The sequence below is a fragment of the Macrotis lagotis genome, chromosome 2 (genome assembly GCF_037893015.1).
Source record: "Macrotis lagotis isolate mMagLag1 chromosome 2, bilby.v1.9.chrom.fasta, whole genome shotgun sequence".
NCBI classification, from domain to species: Eukaryota; Metazoa; Chordata; class Mammalia; order Peramelemorphia; family Peramelidae; genus Macrotis; species Macrotis lagotis.
The window spans coordinates 174,672,868-174,694,816 of record NC_133659.1 but is presented as its reverse complement, the minus strand read 5'-3'; the positions used below and the strand labels follow the sequence as shown (position 1 = coordinate 174,694,816).

At 41.5% G+C, this 21,949-nt stretch overlaps 1 protein-coding gene across 8 annotated transcripts in view; it reads left to right on the top strand.

The window, feature by feature from the left end:
• The window catches only part of MSI2 (musashi RNA binding protein 2), a 518,635-nt gene that overhangs the window by 471,420 nt on the left and 25,266 nt on the right, over positions 1 to 21,949 (top strand). For 4 of the 8 annotated variants that reach the window (XM_074223649.1, XM_074223647.1, XM_074223646.1 and 1 more), the window contains exon 11: positions 2,862 to 2,924. In XM_074223649.1, the coding sequence (XP_074079750.1) occupies positions 2,862 to 2,924 (63 nt within the window). Of the gene's footprint in view, positions 1 to 2,861; positions 2,982 to 21,949 lie in introns of all 8 variants that reach the window. The other 4 variants (XM_074223648.1, XM_074223644.1, XM_074223643.1 and 1 more) reach the window with 1 other exon arrangement.

Below are 21,949 nucleotides of genomic sequence, written 5' to 3'. Positions count from 1 at the left end.
ACTCAGCTAAATCCAGATTGATTGATGCCTTTGGGCCTGCCCAGGAAGCCATTTGTTTTCTTTTTAAATGCCATCCAAAATAATACCACCTATTGGAAAGGTAACTGGGGATAGGTCTTCAAGCATCTGTCCGTCTGTATGTCTGTCTGTCTGTCTGTGCAAAAGAGGAACTTTTGTGCTTGTGTGCTCAAGTTGATGTTGGTGGCAGCTTAAGAGGGGATGGCGCAGTGAGTTAGCCAAGAGGGTAGAGGAAAAGTCTTTTGGGGCCTTTTCCTTTACCCCTTTACTTCAGCCAAATAACAGAATCTGGGGGTTCTGGTCTTTACTCTCATCAAGAATATCCTCATGTACTCCAAGGAGCACAGGTACCTTGGGGCACCCTCACTGATTATCCCCTTTTAGAAATCTAGTTTGATCTTGAAGGACTTAGGATTCTTCCCAAGACTCCCTTTGATATCCTTGATTTCATCTCCACTGGACTGCAGTGTTCCACTGGAGGTGTTAAATCAAGACACTGCCTCCTGAGGGCAAAGGTCTGTAAGCAAATGCATTAAACCTAAGGGCTCACTGCTCATGAGATCCTCTAGTTGTCCTCTGCCTTCCTGGGCTGCTACCCCTTGTTAAGTATTTTGCAATCTAACTGGAGAAGGATATAGTGAAATTGTCTTTGGAATGTATCCCAACTGGAAGAAGACCATCCATCCCCATCCATTCCTAGGCAACAAAGTCAGCAGCCTATAAAAACAGAAAACAATTGGTTTTAAAACAGCTCCTTTACCAGGAGTTTTCAGAGAGCCCAGATGGAATAAAGAGACCCAGCCTCTGCCCTTTGTGAACTCAGAGCCCATGTTAGCTATTTTCGACCTTGCTCTGGAGATAGCTCAAGTTGTCATCGTTTATCTCCATCAAAGTTGTTAACTTCTCCCCAGAACTCAAGTTAGGGATAGGAATTAGACTATGATTTCACTGGTATAAGGAACAACTTCCAAGTGAGGAAATTCCCTCTATAAATGAAGGATGATACCTTCTCAGTATTGTATAATAGAAAGCTGCCTGAAGCATTGTAAGTTTAAGTGACTTGGCCAGGGCCACATATCCAGTATGTGTTAGATGAGGGTCTTGAACCCAGATCTTCCTATTTACAAGACTGGTACTCTATCCAGCATACTATTTATCTCTAAAAATAATAATAGTAAAGGTCTTCCTAATTCACTTTTGTGATAAGTATAACTAAAATGGGTTCTTTGAAAAGACTAATAAATTTGTAAAGCCTTTAGCATATTTGATTAAAAAGAAAAGGGAAGGGGTGGCTAGGTGGCATAGTGGATAAAGCACCCGCCCTGGAGTCAGGAGTACCTGGGTTCAAATCTGGTCTCAGACACTTAATAATTACCTAGCTGTGTGGCCTTGGGCAAGCCACTTAACCCCATTGCTTTGCAGAAACCTTAAAAAAAAGGGAAAAAAGAAATCAATAAAAATAGCCAACAACATCACAACAAAACCGGAAGCTATAAAAAAGAATTGCACAGAGCCTACTGTGCCTAGTTATGATAACAAAACTGACAACATAAAAGAAATAGATCATTTTCACAAATGTAAAATATGCAAACAGAAAATGAAATAGAGATGTTATGTAATCCAACTCAGAAAAGGAAGTAGAATTAACAGTAAAGAAGCTGCCAAAGTTGGGGAAGGACAACTCCAGCTCCCAGGAGATTTACAGGAGAATTCTTCAAAATTTTTAAAGAATAATTAATACCAATATTAGACAAATTATTCTCAAAAATTGAGAATTAAAATATTCTACCACACTTCTTTTATTAGACAAATACAATCTTAGCACCTAACTTTTTCAGGGAAAAATAAAGCAAAAAAGGAAAACTATAGACGGGGTAGGAAACATCCAGCCCTCAGACTATATAAGGCCTATGAAATCATTTGGTCTGATACTGCCATGGCAACCACATGCAAGACTAGAAATTCAGTAAATCTAGGAACTTTTTAGGGGTGAATTAATTAAATGTTTGATCAAATTTAGCAGACTAATTTTTAAGTTGATAATTTTGCATGTGAATGATGTTATAAATATCCAAATAGCCCTCCACAGAAAAAGGTTCCCCACCCTACATTAGTGAACAGTGATTCAAAATTTTAAAATCCTAATTCATTGTCAAAGATGACCCAGAGAACTAGTGTTAGAGTCAGGAAGACCTGGTTCAATTCCTACCTCTGTTAACTAGCTGTGTTACCCTAGGCAAGTCATTTAACTCAATTTTCTAGGAAGCTCTCTAAGACTCAATTGAGGGAGGTTCTTCAATAGGAATTCCCTATATAAATGAAATCACAGGTCCAGGCCCTCCCTTTTCCCCACTCCTTGCCAAAGAACATTCACTTAATTTTTAAAAATGAACAGATCCTACTCACTAGACAATGTTCAGGTGAGATAGGGGGAGGGTTGCAAAATTAGACAAAACAGGAGGCAACTAGGTGGTGCAGTGGATAGAGCACTGAGCCTGGAGTCAGGAGGACCTGAGTTCAAATATGTCTTCAGACACTTAATTACCTAGCTGTGTGACCTTGGGCAAGCCACTTAACCCCATTGCCTTGTAAAAACTAAGGGGGAAAAAAAGACAAAATAGAGGGCATCACACTTACCAAAAGGTTGAGAATCACTAATATGTTCATCTAACAAGTTCATTTCTTGAAAAGTAATTATGTGTTCAGTCGTAACACATGTCCTCCTTCTCTCCTACAATATCTATTGGGGGGGCAGGGGGGTGAAGGGACAGATGGAACAAGCAATAAATAACTGTCCTTCCCTGAATCTCTACTTACTACCTCCCCTTTTTCATCATGCCCAGGTTTTCCGGCAGCAGCATACGGACCAGTGGCGGCAGCGGCAGTGGCAGCAGCAAGAGGATCAGGTAGGGAGGTGTATGGAAGAGGCGGCTACACGGCATACCCCCAGTGTGCAGGGGAAGGTAAAAGCTCTGTTGGTATTCTGTGTGGCTGCATCTGTCCGGCACTCCTCTGACCACTAGTCACACTTTTGGCTAGGGCGCCCAGGGAGGGTTAGGAAAGCCAAGAACTCAGGCTGTAGAGCCAGGATCACCAAGCCTGGGGAGTCCCCCAGTATATGGAAGTCAAACTGCAAACCAGAGAGTGGTTTTTTTCCCTCTCTCTCTATCTCTTTCATTTAATCTTTAAGGGGGGAAAAAGGAATGAAATTGTTTTTTGATTCCTTTACTTGACAACTGTGGTCGTTTTGCACCCCCCCTCGCCCCAACTTTGTCTTGGGGTAACAACACTTACCCTAGCATCACTTCTCAGAGGTTCTGTGACCGAGGTGGGAGAGAGGAAATCCAAAGACCAAAGGCCTCTTGCCCACTCCTACACCCACCCAAAAAAGCCCAATATAACTTAAACCTATTTGTCCCTTTATCAAATCTATTCTTCCAAAGCAGTGATCTTGACCCTTTTGCCATCAAAGAGTGTGCTGACCTGACCAGTAGGGTCAGGTACAGCTGGAGTCTCAAGATGGTGTTCTTGGATAGATTGAAACTGTTTTCCCCCAAGCTCACCAGCCCTTCTTCCCATGCCCACTTCCCTGAGGGTGAGACCAAGCCTGTGTCAGCACAGGCAAAAGACACCCCAAATTATAATAATGATACTCAACCCCTAAACTTTTCAAAGCCAAACTAGGAGGTTCAGGGCCAGCTCAAACTAAGTGCAAAAATTGTACTAGTAAAAGTTCAGTCTGACTGGCTGGGACTGGAGGGAGCCTGGGATGCCAACTGGAGAGGTTCCCTCTTGGATCTCTAAAAATTCTATCTTGTTCTAAGAGTGGAGCTCAACTCCCTTCTGGATGTCCAGAGAGAGGCTACATTTTAGTCTCCTCACTGGTGCCCAAAGGCCTGGGCGCCCTCTGAAAATCACTTTAGTCGATGTGGTTCTCTATCTCTGTCTCTTTCTCTCTTTCTCCCTCCCTCCTTTCTTCCTCTCTCTTTCTCTCTGTCTCTTTCTCTTTTCCTCTCCTTTCCCTCCCTTTCTCTGTTTGTCTGTTTGTCTTTCTGTCTCTCTGCCCTCTCTCTCTCTCTCTCTCTCTCACTCTCTCTCTCTCTCTCACACACACACACACACACACACACACACACACACACACACACACATATCTTTTCCCTGGTTCTCCCCAGCCCTGGCCAGGGAGACATCTTCTACCCACCTCCAACTAACATGGGGGCCTGAGTTTGCAATGTTCCTGGTGCCCTCTGAACAGGAGCTCTAACACATCTGACTGAGAGTTTTCTCTGATAAAATATGGCTCTTAAGGGATGGAGTAGGGAGAAGTGATGAAGGTTCAAAAGGAAAATAAATGCCCCAAACCCCGAACCCCTCAGAGATGACAAGATGGTACTGTGGGGCCCAATGTAAGATATCAATAAAAGACATTTTTTTTAAACTCCGTTCCATGCAAACTGGCACTTCCTGTGGAGCTACAAAGGACCCTCTCTCCCCCCCCCCCCCCACATCATCGATCCCCGGTTTTCTTTTTGTGGCCTATGGAATGTGGGGTTGCCAGGGGGCAATTTGCCAGAGAGCCGGGAAATGGGGCAGAGGGACTGGTTTTCCTTAAACCCCAATATAGCTAACCCAGACAAGAAGCCCTCTGAAGCTGGATGTTGGGTCTGGGATCATCCACCCTGGTAATAGGTGGGAGGCGGGGAGGGGGGTTGGGGAGGAGCCTTCTTCAGCCTTGGCCTCGGGGATACGTCCAGGGGCTCACCCTCAGCTCTGGCCAGTTGCCCCTAAGCGTCCAGAGGCTCCGGGGAGATGATTGTTGCCTTGACCCTGTGTTATGTTGTTTTTTAATTTTATTTTTTTTTGTTTTGTTTCTGTTTCTGTTTTAACCCTGAGTGCTTTTTTTTAGTACCTTGATAAGTGAGCTTTGGTCAAACCTGTGCCTGAAAAAAAAACCCTCAAGATTTTGAGTGTTGTTAGTTGTTTGTTTATTCTGTTCCATTCAGTTCTTTCTTTATTTGTTTTGTTTTTTAACTTGCAATATGAAGCTAAACCTTACCCCCAAATAAACCTCTTCCCTCCCTCCCCCCCCCCCCAACCCCTCTGACTTTGTGGCAAGTTTAAAGGGCAGCATGGAGTTCTTTGCAAGTTGGAGAATGATGAATTCTCATTGCCTTCACCCCAACCTCAATCCCCAGACCGACCCACCCCCAAAGACCCCAAAGGGAGTCACCCCCCCAACTCCTAACCCCAGTGGACAGACCCATTTTCTGTGAAACATATTTCGTTTTTTTTCCCCTTCTTCCTCCCAAACGGTGATGTTTTCTTTGCAGCCATTTTCATCTAGAGAGAAGTCTCCAACAGGGTCATCTTGGGTCAGTCATTCTCATTTCTGCACTGTTAGTGAGTTGTATTCAGGAGTATTGACCTCAGACTCCCCTGGGATTTGGGGATGGCAGCCCTAGGTTCTGAGGTAGCCCCTCCACAATGCCCCCTACTGGTGTTTGTTTTTGACTCTGTGTCCAAAATATCACCTGGATGCTTTGGCTTGAGGGACCCTCTCCCCATACCTTTTTTACGGTGTAAGTCTCTCCATCTCCCCCGTGCTTGCTAAAATATTCCTGGTTTAGGGTAACCAACCCTGGTAGAAGTCAAAGTCAGTGTAGTTGGGAGGTCAGGAAACGTGGTCAGGGGTATAGAGATCTTTGCCTTTCTTTCCTTTAGATGAGGGTTTGCTGCATGATCCCCTTCCTCCTACTCCCCACACTCTAGTGAGGACAGTTCCCTGTCCTCCCATTCCTCCTGATTTCCCAGTTATCTTCAAACTAAAATAGACAACCCATCCACAAGAGTAGGAAGAACTCCCTTGCCTTGATGAGGTACATGTCAGCAGTGGATGCCCTAGTTTCAAACTTCAGTTCAATTCAGTAGATATCTAGTGTGCACTTCCTATGTGCTTAATATTGTCCTGGATACAAAAGAAATAGAAGACATGATCCCTACCTTCAGGGAGCTAATAGATCTGGACTGGTAATCCATCAACATTTTGGACCCCTCTTTTTCCTTCCTTGATTTCTTTCCCTCTTGCACTTCCCCTAGCCTCCTGTTTATGGTGTTTTTCTTCAAAAGAAAAAAGATTACTGATGGGATCTTCCCAAGAGCCGGTGACCTCTGGCCACAGGGGGGAGGCAAGGTGGAGAGGAGCTGCCTTCTGACTTGGGTTGGCTGCCCAGTGAGTGACTTGCATCATCCAAGACTCTAGTCCTGGGGTAGAGGATCTAGAGGGTCATCTGGCTCTGCCCCAGGCCCTGGCTGACCTCTTTAAAAGATAGTCCAGTCACTCTGGATATTTAGGAACCAGCTGAGGACCTGAGCTGAGCAGAGCTCCGGTCCCCACCTGCCTCCCCCTTTAACTCCTAGACAACTTCACTCTCAGTATCACCTTTGTTTTGACTTCACCGGCCGTTCGAAATGTCATCTTTTCTTGTGATCAGCGTAGAATTTATTTGTTTATTTTCAGCTTATTCATTCAGTCTCAACAGTACCAACCCTGACCCCACCCTCCCCCAATCTAATTTGGTTCCCCTTTACCCACCCAAAGAGAGACTACTCATAGGATGTCAGGGGAAAGGGAAGTATTTTTTTTGAGAAGTTCCCCCATCTAGCACCTGTTCCCTACCCACCCAAAGCTGACATCATGGGTAGGTTGATATATCAACCTTCAAACTTTCAAACCCTGTCCTCCCCCCATTCCCACACCCCCCCCCCTGCAGCACCCACCCCTCCCCCTCAGTCCCAGGGCAGGACACCTTACTGTACTTTATACTTGCCAGCCATAACCCAACGTAACATGAGTTACTGAAGTGGTGGTGAGTGTGAGCAGTTATGTCTTGTTGTCTTTTCTCTTGCTTGGTTGGGGCTGCTGTGAGAGAGTGTCTCTGAGGCACCCTTTCCTGGCCTCTGTTACACTAGGATCTGCACACCTCCTCTCAAACACTCTTCTGAGCACGCTCAGCGGGAAGGTTTGTCCTCACCTATTAATCCTCTCTCAGTGTCCAGCTTCCTGTTAGTAGCAGCTGGTTTGCATGTTTTTGCTTGTTCAGATGAAACAGTTCAAGAAACAAACTCATATCCAACTCTCGAGAAATGTCTTTTTTTGTACACTTTATTTTAATTTTTTTTAAATTATTACTTAAAACTCCAAAACACCTGTCGTCCAGTACAACATTTCACACCTCCCCTGCCTGTTCTTAGATTGATTGTATGTATCTGTGGGATTGAACTAAATGCATGCACTGTAGTCCATGTACCGGTAGCTGTAGCTGTAGTTATAGAACATGCATTGTTGAGTTGATATTACAGGTCTCCATCAGCTCGGCCTAGTACAGCCATCTAAAGTATAGCCATGGGTTGACAGAAAGAGAAAGGTTCTCCATATTTTCAATGTTGCCAAGGCTTGGATCCATGTTCTCTCCATCAGCCACCACCACCTCCCTTCACACTCCCTGCTCCCCAGTTTAAAACTGGGCCACCACCCTCAGCTCTCTAGGCTTTCCCATCATGACTTCTGTTAAAACCCATCTGGCTCAAAAAACAAAAAGTTGGGGGAAACAGATGTAGATTTGGAAATGAATCTTAAACTTTATTCTATGTTCTTTTTCTTCTTTGTATTATTAACCAAATGGATTTCCTTTTCTTTAAAAAAATTGATCTGTGGATATGGTTTCTTGAAGCCCCTCTCCTCCTTCCCCCCTCCTTTCAGCAGTCTGTACCCTGTGTTAATAAAGCAAGGTTGAATCTCCATCAATGCTTTAGCAGTGAGTGTAAGGAATCACCTTTCAACCTATCCCCTGTCAGGAAAGGGTTTTGGATGTCTAATATGCACAGGATTTACATATCAGATCTCAGAAGATGTCAGCTTTCTATTCCTATGAACATAACTAGAGGAAATAGAAGAGTTAAGAGGTTGCTATCTAGAAGGACAAGTTGAGGAAAGTTCCTTGTGCTATAATTGGTTATATATTTTCCTAGAGGATGTAGGTATTAGACTGTTCCCACAGTGTCCTGCCTTGAGGAGAGCGCCCCCCCCCCCCAATCCATGTATATCTGGTTTAGACTGAGTGGGAGAGGAGCTGTCCTGCACACCAGACTAGACTCAGGAGCAATGGTTGAGTTGTGGTCAAACATCAAGATGTCTGCTATTGGAGCTAGATCAAGAGAACTGTCCACGCTACCCAAGTCTCTATGTGATTGACTACCCACCTATTTTAGACCTCCAGGTGAGGCAAGAGATGTAGGCTGAAACTGAGTTAAACCAACTAACCTATCCAAGGGTCAAACCTAATCCCATAGGCATAGACTTTGATTGACTGAGCTAATCTGTAACATATCTACTTGTCTTGGGATATCCATGGCACCCAGGCTTGGGGAAGTTCACATAACTGATGAAGAGATTCCCACTTTATCTCCTCTAAGAATTTGAGCCTTCTGTTTAATGTATCCAGTGCCCAAGTAAATGAAGACCATGGCTAAAAGTTAGTAGAGCAGCAAATTTCCTGGACTGTAAGAATTCCCTTTCCAACTGAAGTCCAGTACTTTCTGGCTCATGGTTGGTGCCTATTAGTTTCTTAAACACTTGGGCCTATGATCATCTTGGGTCCAGGATGACAAATGACATGAACCACCAGACAACATCGTAGTAAGAAATGCAGGGTAGGCCAGAGTAATTAACTTAAAGGAAATTTATCCTATGAGTCATTCCTTCACCTTGACTAGCAGATAGTCCAGGCTGAAAATCTAATTACCCCTGAAAAAGGTTTAGATAAACATGTAGATAAAAGATCCTGCCTCTGACTCTTTATACCCGTCACCTTGGGTAAATCACCCAATCTCCTTTCGCTGCAGCTTCTGTAAAATGAGGAAAGAGCCTCAGAGTCTCCTTCCATCTTTGGACTGATGATTTTATGATTCATGGTATGTCATTAGAGGAAACTTAGGTGCCATGTTAACCAGCTTAAAACTGCATGATATGGTGAACACCTTGCTAGACATGAGTGGCTTTTAAAAAGTGGAGACATCATAGGGCTAGATTTTGTGGACCAGGAAGTGGTTTTAAGACAGATGGGGGAAACAGGATAAAGGTGCATGACTAAAATGAAGAATGTTAAAAATTGAGGAATCCACACTTGATTTCCTTTAAGATTTTTCGAAACAAGAATGGCATGACATTTTCAGGCTTGCAAGGAGATACTCATCTTTTCAAGGTGGCTCAAGGCTAAACTATTAGGGATAAGTTACAGGAAGAGTTCATGATCTTGTATAAGCGAGAAGAAAAGTGGTCAATGAGTTTCATTGTGAGTAACTATAAAATAATAGATTTAACTGGAGGAACAAGGCAAAATGAGACTTAAAAAGATAAGCAGTTTTCCCATCCAGAGATCAGTTTTTCTAAGTGAACAGTTTTTTCATCCAAGAAACCAACCTGAGAGTCACTATAAATTGTCACCTAACCTGTTAAGATGCCTATTCCTTTAGGCAACCTAATTTTGGGCATCAGCACAGAAGGTTTTAGAATCAAACAGGCAGCTCAGTGGTATAGTAGATAGAGCACTGGCCCTGGAGTCAGGAGGGCCTAAGTTCAAATCCGGCCTTAGACACTTAATATTTGTCTAGCTGTGTGACCTTCAGCAAGTTACTTAACCCCACTGCCTTAAATAAAAAAAAAAATTTTTTTAAAGATTCAAACCAGAAAAATGTTATGCCATCCTAATAGCATAGGGCAAGTAAGTGGTACTTTTGTGTCTAGAATGCCAGGCCTAGAGTCAGAAAAACTCATCTTCCTGAATTCAGATCTGGTCTCAGTCACTTCTTAGCCATGTGACCTTGAACAGATCACCAAATTCTGTTTGCCTCAATTTCCCCATATGTAAAATGAGCTAGAGAAAGAAATGGCAAATCATTCTAGTATCTTTGCCAAGAAAACCCCAAATGGTATCACAAAGATAACAACACAACATTACAACAATCTTGATTGGCCACTAAAAAAAAACTGATTATAAATCTGGTTGCCTTAACTCAACATGAATGGAACCAGATCTAGCCAACACAAGGACAAATAATGTGATCAAGGATATGAATCACAGACTTAGAGCTGGAAAGGAGCTTAGAAGCCTGTAAGTCCAACTCCACCCTCACCAACACCACTATTTTTATTCAAGGCCCCTTGCCCAGAAATATACCACCAGTGAATGTCTGAGGGAGGATTTGAACCTAGATCTTCTTGATTCCATCTCTTTTGTAAATCCTTTCAGAGAGAAAATGAATGCCATTCCTGAGAGGATTGATAGTTTTTACTCAGAGTAGCTAAAATATAATATGGTAAATATTTGTTAATTGCCCACTTAATAGTGTTACAGATATAAATAAGAAAAAGAAAGACAGATACAGATGAAAGATGCTGCTCTCAAGGAGTTTTCAGGTTAATGGGAATAGAGGAACAGGACCCCTGGGGAAAAAAAACTCAAATTACAAATAGTCAATGTGTGCAAGCATTGCATAGCTGAAAGGATTGCTTTGGGGATGGCAATGGAGGGAGAGAACAGTGACAAAGTAGGGAATAGTTGGTGAGAGTGAACCCAAGCCAGACTAACTCTGCCACAAGATAGAAGAAAGTCTTCCAGAGCAATGGATGAACATAGCTTCATTTTATGTATGGACTTAGCTGTCAAGGCTTCTCAAAGGGGATACAGGCTATTACTGTATGGAGTCTCATTTCTGAAGCCCAAATTGGTGATTAGAACAAGAAAAGACAAACTAAAGTATCACCCCCAATCAGAAGGCAGTGGCAACAAATGTTTCCTGACTGACCCCAGGGATCCTGAAAGAGTTGTTTGCTACCTCTGTCTTTTGAATGAACTGCTCTAGATCAGTAAGCTAAATGAAATGATCAAATGAAATTATTAAATAAAAGTGATAAGATAAACAACAGAGAAGGTACTTTTCTGAGGGGAGCAGATGGGACCACACAAACTTTCACACCTTTGCATCAAAGCAAAACCACAGATTTCAAGTTGACAAGCTCTGAGTCTTGGGCTTGGCCGGGGTGGGGGAACCCAGGGAGGTATTGGGGTACAAGGACCTAGTATACCATGAACTCACCAAATCCCTTCTTCTCTCTGATCTCCAATTTCATTTACACAATGAAGGGATGATAGAGTTTATTCCTGAAATCTTTCCATCCCTGCTTTCTCTGACTAGGACATAGAAGAGAATAGCCTTAAGCTAAAAAACACTTTTCAAACTTTAACATATGATAGAAATGTTAGCTATTATTAGTCAAGCTATAGATCGTACTCTGGGGTTGCCTACATCAGCTGCACCCTGGACCTTGAGATGTATGTGAGTGAGTTTCTCAAGTCATATCTTGCCCCAAAACCTCCATTTTCTCATGAGGCATTATTTCCAGAGGCCTGATGCATTTTTACTCCAAATGATAGCCTCACTAAATATTTGATACTGGAGAGATTAGTAGTGGAAGGTATCTTAGAGGTTATATTGTCATAGGAACAGAGATTTAGAACCAGATGAGACTTTAGAAGTTACTGTATCTGACCCTCTCTATTTACAGATGAGGGAACTGGGGTGACTTTAAATTTAAATATTTTATTTGTTTTTCCAACTACATGCAAAAGTAATTTTTACCAATCATTTTTTTCAAGATTTTGAGTTTTACAGTTTTTCTCCCTCCCTTCCTTCCCTCCTCCTCCCCTGATAGAAAACAATCTAATATAAGCTCTATATTTATCATCATGTTAAACATAGATTTAAAAAATGAGGCAATCACACAACAAGTAATCCCCTGAATCAGGATTTGAACTCAGATCTTCTTGATTCTAAGTCAGTATCTAAGGCATTGTTCCACCTAGATAGCTGCCCTATTCACCTTCATCATTTGACAGTTGAGGAAACTGGGTTCAATAAAGTTGAAGTGCTTTGTCTAAGTCCTTATAGATCATATGTAGCAGGGCAGGATTAAAATTCATTTCCTCTGACTCCAGATCACATGCTATTTCTCCTCTAGGATACAGCTGGTGGCAAAATGGCTAGAGAACTGGTTGTAGAGTCAAGAAGACCTAAGTTCAAATGGGCAAGTCACTTCACCTCTTTTTACCTCAGTTTCCTCATCTACAAAAGAGTACTTACCTTCCCAGGTTGTTGTGAAGACCAAATGAGATAATAATTATGAAGTGCTCAGTGTTTTTAAGTGTAAATTTGTCTGGCACAAATTAAGTGATACATAAATCCTAGCTATTATTATTGTACTGTGCTCTGCTGAACCCCACTCTCCAAAGAGGTCTGAGTCAAAGAACATTTTGTTGTTCAGACATGGCCCCATGGACTATAGCTCACCAAACCCTTCTGTCTTCCAGTATCTCTCCCTAGTCCATCCAAACTCATTTTCATTGTTTCCATAACAAAATCCATCCATCTGCTATCCCATTTCCTTTTGCCTTCAATCTTTCTGAACATCAGGATCTTTTCCAAAGAATCACGTGTTTTCATTTTGTGGCCAAAAAGAGTAAACATTGTTGCTTTCTGTAACCTCACCTGGTCCTTTTTGCTGCCAGTAGCTTTGCCAGAATGTATTTGCCATGGGGTATAGTAGCCCATGGCCAAGGTTGAGGTCACAAGCATGGAGCAAGACTAGAAGCCTTGACGTGGTTTTTAGATGCAGCATGGTACAATGGAAGAACTGACCTTGGAGAACAAAGGACCTGGCTTCAAATCCACCCTGTGATGCTTACTATCTGTGTGACCCTAGACAAGTCTCTCTACCTCTTTTTTATTTGTTATGTCCATTTTATCTCTTGTTCCACGTTCCTAAAATTGAAGTGCCTGCCAATCACTTCATGCAGCAACCAAACCCTGACTCTATTAGTACCAGGTGTTCCAGATTTATCCTAATGGCTCTCCTGGTACAGACTCTTCTTTTGATCTGCTGTTGAGGTAGATTAGTGTTGGATGCCCTTATTACCCATTTTTATATCTAGATTGCTGCCTTCCTCGAAAAGCTCAGGCTTCCTCTAGAGCCCTCCACAGATCTGAGTAACCTCAGTGAATTTATAATAATCTGCTTGGCTGCCAGCCGCTGACCTCGGCTTCATTCATTTTCCAGGGCTCTCAGATCAACTCTATTGTGGATAAAATACATCAGCTTTAATCAATAATTTTGTAATAGAAATACTGTGCACTTGATAAATCAACTCCAGTGCAATTAGTGACCAGCCCTGAAGCCTAGGCTTAAGTATAAGTTAATCCCAAAATGAATGGAGTAGGAGAATGTTAATGGTCTTTTCAATCAGTGGAATTATTTTCAATGGGCAACACATCCATGGCTTCCCAAGCTTGTTTGACTTCCCAAGTGCTCTCTCTTAACTTGGGCAAACAGAATCTCCCCAGAAGTCTGAAACAAGTGGTCATTGAAGCTGGCTGATTGTAGAGGCCAGTCACCAAGACAATGCCAAAGTCAAGCCTTCTTTTGATGTGCCATAAAGTTGTCACCTCTCCTCCTGGAGCCCTGAAACAGACAGAATCTCTCTCCCCTTATCCTGGGCTAGCTGACACCCCCTGCTTCCGGCTAGCATTTATATGGTGTTTTAAAGTTTGCAAAGCACTCTGATGCTTTACAGCTAACCTATGAGATAGGTGTTCTTATTGTCCACATTTTACAGATGAGGAAACTATGTCACAAGAAAGTGAAGCAATTTGCCCAGGTCGTACAGCTAGTAAGTGAAACAGGATTTGAACTCAGGAGCTCCTGACTCTATATCCAGTGCTATAGCATGTGCTCTTAAATAATCTTCTAGACATTGAGAATATCTGATTTTAAAGAGTGGTATATTGTAGCCAGAAATACACTCATGATACTTTTGAGGGTTTTTTCACTGTATTTATAAAATACTCTCCCATTTCCAAACACCATCCAACTATGAGTAAAGTACCAGAAGGCTCAAAGTGGGTTCATTTTTCAACCCTGCTTCAGTGTAAGAATCAGCTTGCAGCTCCCAAATCCAATCTTCTAAGCCTAGATCATATTTAAGGAGCATTTTAAATTTGCTTTCTTCATGACATTCCTATAAGGTGATCATAGGGGAAAAAAAGCTCTGCAACTGGCAGGGACTTTGCAAGACCAGTTCGTCCCTTTCATTTTACAGATGAGGAAAATGAGACACAGCATGAGGTATTGCAAGTTTGTGACTTGCCTAAACACTCATCTCCATTTAGTTCAGCAAGCATTTATTTTACAAGTGAGGAAATTGAGACCCAGGGTTATAAAATAACTCATACATCGTAACTCATACCTAGACTACAATCCCAGCTCTCTTTCCATCTTAAAAAGGGGGGGGGGGAGAAGGGAAAAAAAAGAAATTTACATGCTAATTTTATTATATATTTAAAAGGAAAAGCAAGTCATACATAATAGATTTGCAATTTCATGTGCAATACTTTTTTATTATACTATGTTATGAAATGCTTGTTTTATTCCATAAATTAAAAATAAAATACATTTTTAAAAGAGCAGACAGAATGGAATTTCTGTCCTGGGCATCCTCTGCTAAGACTCCATTATCCCTTAGTCTTCTCGTTGGAGGCTTTGAAAGCCAGTGATAGGAAGCAGCCTAGAGAGATCTTTTACTCACAGATGACAAGCCTGAGACCCACAGAGGTTCAGTCTATGACTGGGGCTAGGGAGTTTCTAGAGTCAGGAGACCTGCTATCATGATAATCTAAGCACAGAGTTTTAAGAGCCTAGAAAAGGGTGGGAGTCATAGATATGGTGAGAACGAGACAAAAAAAGAAAGATTGTTCTCTATACGGAGAACTCCTTTCTTCCCCTTCTCCATGAAACTCACTCCCTACCTTCAAATCTCACTAATCTCATTTCCCTTAATTCCTTTCTCCCTCACTTAATTAAATCTGTTTGTTGTCCCTGCATGTAACTTCTTTGTTCTCACTCCACTGCCTCTGTGTGAGTCATTTCCTTCCTTCTGCCAGGTGGCATCCTTAACCCTTTCCAGAACCATTCCAGGAGCTCACCTATGCCAGGAAGATGGCCAACCCCACCTGGTTCCATTCATTCCTTTGTCTAATGCCTTCTCAAAATGTTTGTACTTGGTTTCACTTACATTCTTTTTAATCATAGGAGAGAGGCAAGCTCAAGGCTCGGGAAACATGGGTTCAAGTCCCATCACTGATACATTCTGGCTGTGTTACTCAGACAGACTGAACCACTCAATGATATGAGTAATTTTCTAAAGCTCTCAAGTTGAAGAGAAGGTGCCAACCTGTCCTGGTTCAGTGGATTTCCTCAGCTGGGAGATCCCTGTGTAATGAAATCATAGGTCCCATTCTTATGCCAATTTATAAATCCTAGATATAGAGTAGGAAGGGCTCCTAGAAGTTACTGAGGACCAACTTCTCATCTTACTCATGAGGAAACTTAGGCATAGACTAGATGAATGACTTGCTCCAGATCCTGCAGAAAGCAAGTGACAAAGCTGGGATTTGAACTCCAAACCTTCTTGAAAGTAAATTTTCACACATGTTCTTTATTTAGTCATTCATTATTTATTAAATGCTCTATCCTGGGGGCAAGAGATATAATCCATCATTGATTAACAAGCATTAATTAGGCACTTGCTGGGGGGGGGGGGAACCCAGCAAAAACAGAAGGGAACAGTCCCTGTCTTCTAGAAATTCCTCTTCTATAAAGAGAAATAACAGTGAATATATAGATTTATACAAAATACATACACTGCAGATACAAGGCAGTTTGGGGAGAAGAACCCCAGAAGCCAGGAAGATGAGGAAAAACCTCATGGGGAAGGTTGCAGTTGATCTGAACTCTGAAATTTTCAGGGGGAGATGGAAGGAAGGACTGTATTCCAGATACAGAGAACAGCCAGTAGGAAGAGATTGTATTAGGAAATAGAGTATCATGTGGGTAATAGTAAAAAGGACTATTTGGCTAGATACAAGATTTGTGAAGGGTTGTTGCTGTTGTCATTCAGTCATTTCAGTTGTGCCCAACTCTTCATGAGCCCAGGTTTTCTTGGCAAAGATACTGGAGTAGTTTGCTACTTCCTTCTCTAACTCATTTTACAGATGAGGAAACTGAGGCAGACTGGGTTATGTGACTTGTTCAGGGTCAGCCAGCTAGTAAGTGTCTGAGACCAAATTTGAACTTAGGAAGATGAATCTTCCTGACTGCAGGCTCAGGGTTCTGTGCACTATGGCACCTCCTAGCTGCTGTTTGTGAAGGGTTGTAATAAATAATAAGCCTGGAAAGGTAGGTTGGAGCCAGGTTGTGAAGGACATGTAATTGAGGGCAAATTATGGAAAATAACTTTACAAAATCTCTACCTTTTAGAAACAGTCTAGTAAAGGAATTAGGAATACAAGTAACTATAAAATGAGGTGGCATAGGAAAGTATGACAAGTAAAATGTGAAATAGAATCAAATGCCATGTTCATCTAGAAGAAGGAAAGGGGGAAAAAAGGTGTTGTTTTGTCCATTTATTAACGTAGCCTAATCCTCAACTACATGTTACGTTCTTAAAGGCTAAGACTGACTTCTTCTAGTCTCAGATACTTCCCAGTCTCTGTCTGCTTCAATTTCCTTAATTATAAATTTAATATTCCTCAACTCTCAGAGTTGATATAATGATTAAGTGAAGTTATAATTGTAAAGAACTGCACCCAATATCTGGCACATAGTAGGCATTTAATAAATGTTTGTCATATGCATCACCCCTCCAATTTTGCATCTTTCCTATCTTCTCTTCCTCCCTGGTGTGATTGTCTGCCTAACTTGGACCAGTCAGTTGTCTGGATTAATAGATCCATTTGGTTGCCCAGGTGAGATCAATACTGGACTAACTTTCATGAGTAGAAAAGAACACATGAAATGTGCTCCACTGCATTTGTTTGGACTGCATCTCTAGCTTCTGAGAGCACCACAGGAGGAGCTGAGTATAGAGGGACAATCTGCTAGAAACTGAGGGAAACCTTCCCAGCCATCTTCCTCTGCCACCATGACTCACCAACTGCCTCAGGGTTTGGTCCCCAGACCATTCAGGTTAGACATTCCCTGATTACCTCTTTGACAATGTCTGTACCTTTGGGGGTGGGGGAGCCACTTTCAAATCTCCATTATCCCAAGCAATGAAAGTTTCAGATAAATAATCCAAAAGATTTTAAATCTGGTTTCATCCTTTTCCCCCCTTTTTTCTACAGTAAATGACTGCTTTGGATTTGTTATTTAGGATTAGTTCACTCACATTCTCTTATGCAGGGGTTCTTAACATAAAATTACAAAAGAATAAGTATCTGCCAGGATTATTAAGGAATAAGTGTGCCTGCAGTGTGCCAAGATTCCAAAGGAATAAATTTTACCCTACTATGCAAGGTGCTAGGAATACAAATGCAAGAAATGACCCTGAGCAAGTTTCTTAGTGGTCTCAGTTTCTCTTAAAGGGTTAGCCTGGATGCCCTTTGAGGTTCATTCCAGCTCCAAATGTAGTAGCATTCAATGATTCTCACTTACTATGGCAAGGAGGAAACACTGGTGCCTCTTAACACTAGACCTATCAAACAAGTTCCTGTCTTCAAGGATCTTACATGTGGGAGGGGAAAACCAGACCATTTACAGAATGTTTTAAAGAAGGAATTCCCCTGTGGGGATTAGGAAAGACCTGATAGAGTGGAACCTGAATGGAGTTTGGATTGGGCTATTGATGCTCAATCAACACTGCACAGCCATGGAGTCAGTCATCTGACATTTAAAAACACCTACTGGGTTCCAAGCACTGAGATTTTAGCTGGGAATGTATATTTTGGTAGCCTCTAGGGTGGGGAAAAGGATTGGACTGGCATCTTAGTAACTGGGGCAGGGAGTGAAGGACAAGATGAGCCTTCCATCCTTTTCCTCAGAGCTGCCCTTTGGGAATGGAAAGAGTATGGTGCTAGATGGTGGGAGGCCCTCCTCTTGTCACCATAGCAACAGAGAGCAGGGGCTCATTTGTTTTGCAGATGAGTAATTACTACTCAATTAGAGAAGGCTAAAAATAAAGTAGCCCTTTGTTCCCAGTTACTCATTAATATTAATAAAAGGTCCTGTCCAGGTCTGTGGTAAACAATTAATGCAAATTTGACTGCCTGTGGTAGAGGCCAAAGTGGGGAATCCGGGTTTGGGCTAGCTACTTTCTTCCCCCCTTCTTTCCCATCCATCCATCCATCCCTAGGAAGTCATTTCTTATTTTTGAAAACTTGACTTTGTTACCTTTCCTGAATAGGGGAGTTTTTCTACACAAAATCAAATGAGGCAATATTTTTTTATTGTTTAGTCCAATATTTGGCACACAGTAAGCATGATATAAATGCTTACTCCATTCCTCTTTTCCAGTACCCACCAAATAATTGCGTATATTCATATGAGGATGGAGGGTCTCAACCCAGGACTAAGGACAGTCTCATTCCTTCATGCATCAGGAGCTAGGGGAGCATCGACATATCTTACTTTGAGTAAGATAGTATTGACCCAAAATCCTGATGGGATGTTGTTCAGATACTCAGACCCAGAAGGGAATTTAGAGATCATCCAACCTAAACCCCTTATTTTATTTATAGTTGAGGAAACCGAGCTCTATAGCGATTAAGTGACTCGGCAAGGGTCACACAATAAGTTAGCAAAAGCAAGATTTGAAGTCAGTTTCTGCCTCCGCTTCTCCCAACACCTTTTCCAGGCGAAATCACTTTCCACCTGTCTGATCCTTTATCTCTAAATTCATGTCAATGAGTAACTGTTAACTTTAACTGCCGGAGTTTTCAAAGTATCTTTACTGTAGCCTTGTTTTGTTAAGAAAGGCCAAGTTACAGTTGGGGGAGGCCTAGTGAAGTTACTTAGTAACTCAAGGACTCAGGAAAGGAGTCCAAGTCTTCTATTCCCTGGGTTATAGGTCTAATATAGCTGAACCCCCTTTGAGACACTGGTGACAAGCTACTTGGGTTTAAGGGCATTTATTTTATCTCTTTATTTGTATTTGGCTCTGGAGCAATTCTCCATTGGAGGCTCCTCTGCTGCCATCTGGAGATGACTGTAGAACATCATATATGATAGTTCTATCATTTTGGAAAATCATGAAGTGTCCAATAGATCAACCAATTAATGAATAAGCATTTAAGCATCTAGGTGGACAGAGAACCCTGGACTTGGAGTTTGGAAGACCACAAGTCACTAAATTGCCTCTCTCATTCTGTTTCTTCATCTTTAAGACAGGGATGATGATAATAACAGCATTATGAAGATCAAATGAAATATTATTTGAAAGCACTTTTCAAAGCTTTACAAATACTTTATAAATGCTAGCTATTATTTTTCTCTATTAAAGTACTATTCCACATTTCCTATACTAGAAGCTGGGAATAGAAAGTAAAAAAGGAAAGTTACATCGAAAAATTACATTCTTTCATTGAGAGACCACAGTATGGTGTATAGAAATGTATTATTATTCACTCTTGTCAGTCATTTCCAACCCTTCATGATCCCATTTGGGGTTTTCTTGGCAAAGACACTGGAATGGTTTACCATTTCTTCTCCAGCTAATTTGACAGATGAGGTAAGTGAGGCAAATGGAGGTTAAATGACTTGCCCAGTTTCACATAGTGAGTAAGTGTCTGAGGCTGTATTTGTACTCAGGGAGATGAATCTTCCTGATTCTAGTCCTGAGCTGCAGATAGATAGATAGATAGATAGATAGATAGATAGATAGATATACATATATAAAATAGACACAAGTTAATTTGGGACTTGGAGAGGCACTAGCATCTAGGGATTCAGGAAAGGTCTCATACAACATTTAAACTGAGGTTTGTTTTTTTTTTTTTGTTGTTGTTGTTGTTGTTGTTTTTGCAAGGCAAATGGGGTTAAGTGGCTTGCCCAAGGCCACACAGCTAGGCAATTAATAAGTGTCTGAGGCCAGATTTGAATTCAGGTACTCCTGACTCCAGGGCCGGTGCTCTATCCACTGTGCCACCCAACCTTGAAATGAGTTTTGAAAAATAATCTAGGGATTCTCAGAGACTGAGGTGAGGAAGAAGTACATTCCAAACATGGGAGACACACAGATAGGTGATGAATGAAGACCAGGATTGTCAAGTACTTGAAGGGGAATGATGTATGACAAAATTATGTTAGAGCCAGATTGTGAAGGAACTCAAATGCCAAAATAAAGGAATGTATAATTCAAGAGGTAATAGGGAGGTAAAGAAGTTTATTGAGGAAAGGAGTAACAGTGCATGTATATGCTCATGTTCCAAGGAGTAGTCTAGTAGGTAAGTTCAAAGGCCACAGAGTAATGAATTTTATACATATTGTCCATTCTTTCAGTCATGATAACAAAATGAGCATTGAAAAATGGAGACCTAAGTCCCTGTGTCTTGCTCTTTTTCATACAATATTGTGCACATTGTCCTAGGAAAAGTGACATCCAAAGTCTTAATTCATTTCTTTTGCTTTTTTATTTTTGTGAATGAATATGGTAGATTTAGTTTAGGATCTTGTACAATTCTCTCTGTATGACTGTAGTCAACTTAACATCTCTGGGCCAAGTTTTCTTCTCTGTAAAGGGAAAGTGTTGGATTCTAAATAACCTCCATGGTTCCTTCTAGTTCTATGAAACAGTGAAATGATGGCTTGGATAATTTGGGCAGATCACCTCACTGAGCCTTAGTTTCCTGAGTTGTAGAAAAGAAATTGACCTAGAGTAGGAATTATTAAACCTTTTTGGTGTCATTTACCCCCTTTGGCAGGCTGACAAAACCTATGGACTGACTATCCCAGAATAATGTGTTTAAATATGCAAAATAAAATGCATAGGATTATAGAGGAAGGAAATTCTACTGGAAACATAGTTCTCAAAATATTTGCTAAGAAAAAATGTATGGGCTGCCAAGTTAAGAATCCTAGGTATAAAACTCTGGATTATCTCTATAAACTTCTGGCTCAAGGTTCTCTAGCCCCCATCTCTCACCACCTAATATTGGGAGATCTGAGATAATACTAAAGTGAGAAAGGAGAAATGGAGGTGCTCTCATCTCTCCCCTTAAACCTCTGACAGTATTCTCTCTGAATAAGCCAGCTAAGTTAGCTGACATGAATCCAAGCCCTAATTTTCCTTTTATAAAAGGTTAAACTCTACTTCAGGAAGATTAGGTAGTCTGGCCCTACATGGTCTTCCAGCAAATTAGCAGTAAAAGACACAACTAAAGTCTAACCAATTTAGTTGGTTACTTTGCCTTAGTAATAATAATAATAATAATATAAAGTATATTTTATACTACACTTATTTTTAAAATATTAGAACTTCTTATCTCATTTGCTCTCCCCACACTCTGGAAGATAAGTAGGGCAGGAGTTACTACCCTCATTTCCCAGTTAAAATAACTTGAGACCTGGAGAGGGTAGATAACTTTTACCAGCAACATCAAGTCAATTAGTGGCAGAGGTTTGGGACTAGATCTCATTGGTTCATAACAGCATGGCATTAGGGATGAGGGGCAGGTACACCTGGGCATTAGGGCTGGGTGGGCACTTGGCCATTCCAGGATACCCCCTGCATTGATACCAATTGAGACCAGAGCCTTCTGTCCCAGCTTAGAGGGGAGTAGAGGAGGTAATGAAAGGGGAAGCCAGAACACCCCCAAACAAAGACTACATAAAGAGAGAAAGTGCAGGTCTCCTGAGTATTCTACTAATGGAGTAGAGTGTAGCTGAGCCTTTTGGTAAGGTCAGTATTTGTTTGTTGTTAAAGATCTAATTAGAAACATGAGAGAGAGCTGAATGACTCCTTGCTTGGCTAATTAGTGACACGTA